The 8,608-nt window shown below is 48.3% G+C and overlaps 1 protein-coding gene across 10 annotated transcripts; it reads right to left on the reverse strand.

The window, feature by feature from the left end:
• Positions 1-5,432: 5,432 nt before the first annotated feature.
• Positions 5,433-8,033, reverse strand: LOC117899472. Of its 10 annotated transcripts, XR_004649181.1 has the most exons (7): positions 7,967-8,010; positions 7,716-7,892; positions 7,338-7,679; positions 7,003-7,272; positions 6,770-6,935; positions 6,411-6,689; positions 5,440-5,505 (listed from the first exon to the last, which is right to left on the reverse strand). XR_004649181.1 is itself a non-coding variant. In XM_034809491.1 (6 exons), the coding sequence occupies exons 2-5, from the start codon at positions 7,410-7,412 to the stop codon at positions 6,512-6,514; spliced, it is 537 nt and encodes a 178-aa protein (XP_034665382.1). In that variant the 5' UTR covers positions 7,413-7,679; positions 7,725-7,892; the 3' UTR covers positions 5,447-5,505; positions 6,411-6,511. The 10 variants fall into 10 exon arrangements, 7 of the variants coding, with proteins under 7 accessions (XP_034665382.1, XP_034665385.1, XP_034665381.1 ...); XR_004649182.1 differs by lacking the exon at positions 7,003-7,272 and having other exon boundaries at positions 5,433-5,505; positions 7,967-8,018; XR_004649180.1 differs by having other exon boundaries at positions 5,445-5,505; positions 6,770-7,272; positions 7,967-8,005.
• Between the last annotated feature and the right edge of the window lie 575 nt (positions 8,034-8,608).

Genomic DNA, 8,608 nt, shown 5'->3' on the forward strand with positions numbered 1-8,608 from the left:
TGTGTCGTATCGTGTCATGTACTGTCGTGTCGTGTTGTGCCGCATCCCGTTCTCTTTCCCGTTTTCGTTATCGTTGTTGTTGCTCTGGACGCCAGGTTTCTGTTGCCGAAATTTGACTAAACACAGCTTTGTCCAAGACAAGACAAGCGACAGCTTCAGAGTTATTATTCTCTCTCTCTCTCTCAATATACTGTTCTGCGGAAGCTGACATGCGCTCTTCAACAGCACGTTTAACATTACAGCATAGCAGGCACCGGTTAACAGCAGCTCTGAGAAAAGAGAGCAGCAGCAGCTGGAGCATTGAGTGGTACACAATCACTTGGTTGTTGGATGGATGATAGCTGCATTGTCTTGAGTCTGAGGCATGCAGTGGGACTGGTATAGGAAAAAGTGTTACTTTTTTTAATTGTATTCTTGTAATTCTTAAGATCATTTTCCACTCTACAATTATGCATGTAAATGTTATTAATCCAACATCTTGGTATTTTTTTACTCTCTTCATAAAGTCAACAAATGTCCACATTGCCGCCAACAGCCTTCTTCCTCATTCATGTTACTCAGGCGGCAATTGGCAGACAGAAATATTGCCAAATTTCGCACGCACTCATCCCAATATCCCTGGGCTGCATAGTCAAGTAGCCTGCAGCCTTAACATACATACATAGCTCTCCCCCGCTTGGTGTCGGTTTTCAGATATGTTAATCCCCTAACTGTGTTGCTGGCCTACTGATGTTGTTGGGGCTGTGCTGCTGCTGCCTTAGACGTTGTCGGCGCCTCCTGAGAAATGACACCCATGTGTTATTGACGAACATGATGTTTACCCCACAGCCTGCCGCCTGCAATCTGCTTTGGTTACGCTTTTGCTTGTGCGACTCTGTGTTGGAAACTAGCACATTTTCTTCAACAACGAACGGACGCGAATTATTTTGCAGCACAAATGACAAGTGCTTAGTGGCCTGTCGGTGTGACTGCTGGTATTCCCTGGTGCTGCTGCCTGCGCATCTTTTTCTTTCTTAAGCTCATTTTTCAAGCTTGCAAACGACGAAACGGAAACTCAGCTGTGAGTGGTCGAGGGCAAGTGGGCCAAGTACTTTGTGCACGCTTGCGCGGCTTTCAAATTTACCGTATTAACTCATTTAATGTTCAAAAGCGCATTGCCAGCAAAATGTGCACACATTTCTGGTAGTAAGCGTAACACTGTTAGTGTGGGTAAGTGGGTGTAAAATATGCATGCATGTGTGTGTCGATTTCACCCGCTGATTTTACCGAGCAATGACAATTTTATTACCGCCTAATAGCCGAAGGGTGGCTTGGCTTGGGGGGTTTTGGCTCTGCCATAAATAAACAATGGAGCTTATTATTTTTCCACATGAACTGGTGTGGTGGTGCAAATTCCCGAGGGTTTCGATTAGAAGATCACTTAAGTAAATAAATAATTTTGGGATTTAAATGTTTCACAAATGAGGGGTATATGGACGGACTGTCGTACCTAGAGGGAGTACTTTTACATTTAAATGCGTAAATATTCATAAATATGTATAAAATATTGTACACGCTTCGCCCTTTTTATCCTTTCCTTCATCGTTTCCAATAGGGGTATCATACGGTTCAGACCTATGTAAACGTCCTTGTCCGTACACTCATTAAACTCCTTCCTTTTTATACGCGGTACTCGAAGAGTAAAAAGGGTATATTGTATTTGTGCGGATAACGGTTGTATGTAACGCACAGAAGGAAACGTTTCCGACCCCATAAAGTATATATATTCTTGATCAGCATCAATAGCCGAGTCGATAGAGCCATGTCTGTCTGTCCGTCTGTCCGTTCGTCCGTCTGTCCGTCTTGTTTGTCGGCTAGTTCTCAGAGACTATAAGAGCTAGAGCCACCATATTTTGCATCCAGACTTCTATATGCTCACACTATTACAAGTGTATTTCAAAAATAAGCCCCGCCCCCTTCCGCCCCCGCAAAAAGGCGAAAACCTCCCAAATCAAAAATTTTGAAGATAAAAGAAAACTAAAAACGCCATTCCGTAGGGAATGACCATATCTATCAGATCACCAAATCCGATTGGAGCATTATTATGGCCACAATGAAGATATTAATTTTCAGTGGGTTTTGCCCACCCCGTCCAGCAGCTTATATTTGTTTTTTGCACATTCTCTCATTTACACTCTGCTTCGCGCAGTGGCAGAGGCCTCTGCCTCTCACTAGTCCCACAAAATGGTCTTTATCCAAACTTTCCCCACTCTACTAAATCGCACGCCCGCACTGTTTTTTCCAGACACATCTTGCTCGCCAGTTAGCTTGACCGCTGCCACTTACGACCACATTATTACGCATTCGCCGGGTTGCATGCATCTTGAATTTGTAATAGCTGAGGTTACGCGACCGGCAGAAATGACAGCTGCGTGTGTAAGATAATTATGGCGGCATTGTAATAACACTGGTAGCGAAACAAGACCACTTACGTTCTACTTTTTCCCACAGGCGCCTGCCCAGAGTCGGATTGCCCCCCAGGTGCAGTGTGTTGCATGTGGCGGCAGCAGACACTTGGGCGTCACTAAACAGTGACGTATGCTGAACGGTCAAAACAAGGTTTAAGTATTTATATATGTACGCCGTTTAATTAAAAGCTCGTCCTTCAACTTTTAGATTACACTACCCGACAAGATTTTCCCTCAAGGAACCAAACCAACTTTTTCTGAAAGATATGAGGATAAAGATGTTACGATACGCCTTTTTTGCCGCCCTGGTCTATCGTTCCCGGCTAGCTAGGGACTCGCGATGGTCAAATACAACACCGACTGACCCCGCCGAAACAAGTGCCAATGTAGACGCGTGTAAAAAACGAGAAGGGACGTGTGAGACGCTTCTTACGCGTCACAACTTTTATACCCGGCACTCAGTACTACATCTGCACTTTAGCGGTTACTTGTCAAATTTTACATTTTTTCTTCATCTGTCATCTACATCAACAACACTACTCACGCCAACACGCTCCTTTAGCTCGCCGCCCTCCCCTAGAAACACACACTGCAGAGTCGCGGCAGAGGCAGCGGCAGAGGCAGAGGCAGTGACGTGTCAGGGACCAGGCCATAAACAGCGCGAAGCAGAGTGTGAATGCTGCGGGACGGGGTGGGTTTGGCCACCATTCCCTACGGAATGGCGTTTTTAGTTTTCTGTTATCTTTAAAATTGTAGATTTGGGAGGTTTTCGCCCTTTTGCGGGGGCGGAAGGGGGCGGGGCTCATTTTTGAAGTACACTGGTTTCAGTGTGAGCATACAGAAGTCTGGTGCCAAAATTTTGTGGCTCTAGCTCTTATAGTCTCTGAGAACTATCCGACAAACAAGACGGACCGACGGACGGACGGACGGACAGACAGATATGGCTCAATCGACTCGGCTATTGATGCTGATCAAGAATATATATACTTTATGGGGTCGGAAACGTTTCCTTCTGTGCGTTACATACAACCGTTATCCGCACAAATACAATATACCCTATTTACTCTTCGAGTACCGGGTATACAAATTTAGGTCTGTCCGTTACACGCGAGAAAGTAGGTTTTTTTGTTAAATCTGTCCCCTGGCTATCGGGTCGGAAACACCCCTGACTTCCCGAGAGCTAGCCGGGAACGATAGAACAGGGCGGCAAAAAGGCGGATCATAACAAATGGCGACCAAGTAAAAACGAGGGGCGCCATAACAAATGGTGCCCAATTAAAAGCGAGGGGCGCACCAACAAATGGCGCCCAAACAAAACGAATGGCATCGGTTCTAAACGGGGGGTCGAAGTTACCCTGTTTGAGAGTGAGCCAGAGAGTTAGAACTCAGCTGGTCCGTGAGCCGGGAATAGACCCCAGCCATAGTAGCCGTTGAGGAGGAGAATTCAGCAGGGGTCTCCAGAGTCGTGGTCCTGGTGTAGCCAAATGGGCTATAGCCACGTTGTCCGACTCGTGGAGGCCTCGAATAGGTCAGCGGAATAGGATTTTTGTTTTGGTAGAGGAATTATTTCTTTGTTAGCTTTATTATTTATTTAGGCGAATAAGTGTACATGGATGTTTATTTATTTAGATTTAAAACTATTTATTTATTTAAACAATTTTTGGGGTTTAATCGCAGATTTATTTATTGAGCTATTTATTTATTTATTTTCTCGTCGTCCTTCAGGGTGTTTATGTTTTTTGGAATAGGTTAGGTAGTTGAGAAAGCCGTGTTTACATATATTACGGCGAAGTAGGAATTGGAGTAAAGAGAGATTGGTGTACTAGGCGAAGCCCGGAGGTTCCGATGCAAGCGGATATGCTCGAGTTCATGAAGGGGATAAATGCGGTAGTCGGCTCGCTGAAAGCGGAGCAGACTCTAAGCGACGCAGATAAAAGGAACCGAGGATCACACAACACCAGTCTGGGAGGAGGTCCGCCGGAGATACCCGCGAACCAACAGGCACAACCGACACACTTGTTCGTGGACAACCGGACGTTGGAAGCCGAACAGAGACCGAGCATGGAGCAGAGACCCGTTGAGGACTGGCTGTTCAAAGTAAGGGGCCCGGGAGCACAGGCAAATGTAAATAGGAGTCGTCCCAGTTACGCAGAGGCCAGGCAGGAGCCGGTGCAAATAGGGAGATGGGGACTGAGCTTTGACGGCGATCCGAAGGGGATGCCGGTATCGGAGTTCATATTCCTAGTGGAGCATTTGCAGACGGTGTACCAGGTAGCGGTGGGCGCAAGTGCTGAAAGCTTTTCACACTCTGGTTACGGGCCATGCTAGGGACTGGTACTGGATGTATGTACGGACCGCAGGTGTGCCGGACTGGCCTAGCCTGAGATATGGACTCCAGCAGCAGTTCTAGGTGCGAAAGACGGAGTTCGAGCGAGAGCAAGAGCTCAGGGAACGACGGCAGCGACACGGGGAGTCGACAGACCAGTACATCCAGGAGATGCTGTTGTTGAAGTCGAGATTGGTGAATCCATTTTCGGACTACGAGTTGATTAAGATCATCAAGATCAATGTCAAGGACTCCATCTCGAGGATGATTTACCCAATGCAGATTCCGAATCTGCAGAAGCTGCGGGAAGAGTGTGCCGAGGCCGAGAAGCTGCTGACGACCCGATGGGCAAGGATTGGTCCAGATTATGGGGGTGCTAGGCGCAGGGAAGATCCCAAAGTGCACGAGGTCGAAGCGACGAATCACGAGCCGGAGGAGCGGACAAAGGCATTAGAGGCCGTCCATAGGACGAAGGATTCGGGAGGTGACCGGGCACAATTGAAGTGTTGGAATTGTGCGCAGCCTGGACACACATATTTTGAATGTGAGTCAGAAGTGCGGAACATATTCTGCTACAAGTGTGGGTCTGCCGGGGTAATCCTCCCTAAATGTCCGAAATGTCGGCCGGGAAACGGGAGAAGGAGCACGACGCAATTGGAGGGGTCGCGTTCCACGAGCAGCCAATAGTTCTGTCCTCCAACAATACGGTAGAATTACATGCTGAGGACATACCTAGAATTAAGGAGAATAATATACATAAAGCAATATACAAAACGAGAAGGGACGTGTGAGACGCTTCTTACGCGTCACAACTTTTATACCCGGCACTCAGTACTACATCTGCACTTTAGCGGTTATTTGTCAAATTTTTAATTTTTTCTTCATCTGTCAGCTACATCTACAACACTTCTCACACCAACACGCTCCTTTAGCTCGCCCCCCTTCCCTAGACCCACACACTGCAGACTCACGGCAGATGCAGAGCCAGCGGCCAGTGTGCGGCCACTGCGCGAAGCAGAGTGTGAATGTGCAAAAAACAAATATAAGCTGCGGGACGGGGTGGGTTTAGCCACGGCTATGGCAGAGGCGGAGGAACGGTAGGGGCAGACGCCACACACTGCGCGAAGCAGAGTGTGAATGGGAGAATATGCAAAAAACAAATATAAGCTGCGGAACGGGGTGGGTTTGGCCACTGCTAATTAATTTGTTCATTGTGGCTATAATAATGCTCCAATAATGCCCCAATTTGGTGATCTGATAGATATGGTCATTCCCTGCGGAATGGCGTTTTTAGTTTTATGATATTTGGGAGGTTTTCGCCCTTTTGAGGAGGCGGAAGGGGGCGTGGCTCATTTTTGAAATACACTTGTAACAGTGTGAGCACACAGAAGTATGGATGCAAAATTTGGTGGCTCTAGCTTTTATGGTCTCTGAGATCCAGGCGCTCAACAAGACGGACGGACGGACGGACAGACATGGCTCAATCGACTCGGCTATTGATGCTGATCAAGAATATATATACTTTATGGGGTCGGAGACGTTTCCTTTTGTGCGTTACATACATTCACTTTGTGCACAAATACAATAAACCCTATTTACTCTTCGAGTACCGGGTATAATAAACCAAGCGGTGTTACCTGAGTCGAGATGGTCCGAGCGTAAGCCGTTACAGGAAAGGTGGCAGCGATATAAGCAGGCCAGGAGAAGAATACTGGGAGACCAGCTGGCGGGGTTAAGCCTAACGAGGTCGGCTAGAGCACAGAGGGCTCGGGACCGGTTCCGGATACGCCAGAGGAAACGACGTGGCATATGTGCAGCAATCCGTTCTGCAGTAAGCCGGGACGAGAGGCCGTTTGCGCACGTGAGTCTGGGCGAAGACGCTGATGGGACTGCTCGATACGGGGGCATCAGTGAGCCTGCAGGGAAGAGGGGGATTGGAGATTATTGAGGAATTGAAGCTTAAGCTAAAAGACGCGAAAACAATATCGGTACAAACTGCGGGCGGTACACCTCATCAGATCCTAGGCCATGTGAAGGTAGTGATGGCATACAAAGGCCAGAAGCACCCGATGGAGTTATTCTTGTGTCCGTCATTGAAACAATCACTGTATCTGGGGCTCGATTTCTGGCGAAAGTTTGGATTGGCTCCGCAGATAGTAGGCCTGGAACGAGAAGAGGAATTAGAAGAGATCGAGGCAGAACTGCTGACGAGAAGTAGACAGACGGAACCTCATGTCTTAACCCAGTCGCAGCAAGCACGCATGGAACAGGTGAAGGACAAATTTCGGTGTTTTGACAAGCACGGATTAGGAAGGACGACAATGGTCAAACACGAGATACGTCTGGTGGAGGGAGCGGTGCCTGTGAAGGAACGCTTTTACCCAGTATCCCCGGCGGTACAGGAGCTGTTGTTTGCGGAAGTCGACGAAATGTTGCGTCTTGGAGTGATCGAGCTGAGCGAAAGCCCGTGGAGCAATCGGGTGACTCTGGTCCGTAAGCCTGGGAAGAACAGGTTGTGTTTGGATGCACGGAAGCTGAATACTCTGACCGTCAAAGATGCGTACCCGCTTCAGAGTATCGAGTCGATCCTGAGTCGTGTGGAGGACACCGTGTTCATCAGTAGCATCGACCTGAAGCATGCGTTTTGGCAGATAGAGCTGGAGCCGGAGAGTAGGACGTATACGGCATTTACGTTTCCAGGGAGATCACTCTATCAGTTTAAATCAATGCCGTTCGGGTTGTGTAACGCAGCCCAGCGGTTGTGTCGGTTGATGGACCGGGTTCTCCCGCAGCGACTCCGAAGCCACGTGTTTGTGTATTTGGACGACCTGTTGGTGATTTCCCGAACGTTTGAGGAGCACGTGAAGCTACTAGAGGAAGTCGCAAAGTGCCTGGAGACTGCAAACCTGACAATAGGAAAGAAATACAAGTATCTGAAATACCTGGGGTACATCGTGGGCGATGGCGCACTGAGGACCGACCCAGAGAAGGTGCAAGCGATCGTGCAGATACCGATGCCGAAGAACGTGAGGCAAGTCAGGAGATTTTTGGGTACGGCGGTCTGGTATCGGCGATTCATCCGGAATTTTTCGGCACTATCAGCCCCTCTTACAGACTGCCTGAAATTAAAAGGACAATTTCAGCTAACAACGTACGCACGAGACTCTTTTGAGGAGCTAAAAAAGGCACTTACCAGCGCGCCGGTATTGCATCACCCGGACTTTAAGAAACACTTCTTCATCCAGTGTGATGCAAGTCATGTGAGAATCGGTGCGGTTCTTTTCCAGAAGGACGAGGAGGAAGCCGAACACCCCATTGCTTTTTTTTCGGCGAAGCTGAGAGGCGCTCAACTAAACTATAGTGTGCCAAAGAAGGAGTGTCTAGCGGCAGTGAGAGCCATAGAGAAGTTCCGGGCGTACGTAGAGCTGATGCCATTCACTGTGATCACTGATCACGCGAGCCTGCGGTGGCTGATGCGTTTCAAAGCGCTGGATGGTAGGCTAGCGAGATGGTCTCTAGCTCTGCAGGCATTCAACTTCGAGATAGAGCATCGGAAGGGAAAGGAGAACATCGTCGCCGATATGCTGTCTCGTCCGTTTGACTTAGAAGCAATCGACTTCCTGGAGTTCGAGACTACAGCATTCGAGGACGAGAACTACCTGAAAAGGATAGAGGCGGTTAAGATCGATGAAGAAATGTTTCCAGACCTGAAAGTGGAGGATGGATTGCTGTTTAGGCGTGCACAATTTGCCCGACCGGAATTGGAGGAGTTCCAGTGGAAGCCATGGATCCCTGAGGCGCTGACAAGTTCGTTGATCCAGCAAGCACACGACAG

Source organism: Drosophila subobscura, chromosome O, assembly GCF_008121235.1.
Source record: "Drosophila subobscura isolate 14011-0131.10 chromosome O, UCBerk_Dsub_1.0, whole genome shotgun sequence".
In the NCBI taxonomy this organism is placed as follows: Eukaryota; Metazoa; Arthropoda; class Insecta; order Diptera; family Drosophilidae; genus Drosophila; species Drosophila subobscura.

What these genes read in the sequence shown, in the direction of transcription:
- LOC117899472 (XM_034809491.1), bottom strand. Translation starts at nt 7,412, where the DNA reads ATGCTTCAGGTCGATGCTACTGATGAACACGGTGTCCTCCACACGACT. An exon ending in GACTCGATACTCTGAAGCGG is followed by an intron (nt 7,273 to 7,337) that starts GTACGCATCTTT and finishes TGTTCTTCCCAG; the next exon opens with GCTTACGGACCAGAGTCACC. An exon ending in TGTACCGCCGGGGATACTGG is followed by an intron (nt 6,936 to 7,154) that starts GTAAAAGCGTTC and finishes TTCTCGTTCCAG; the next exon opens with GCCTACTATCTGCGGAGCCA.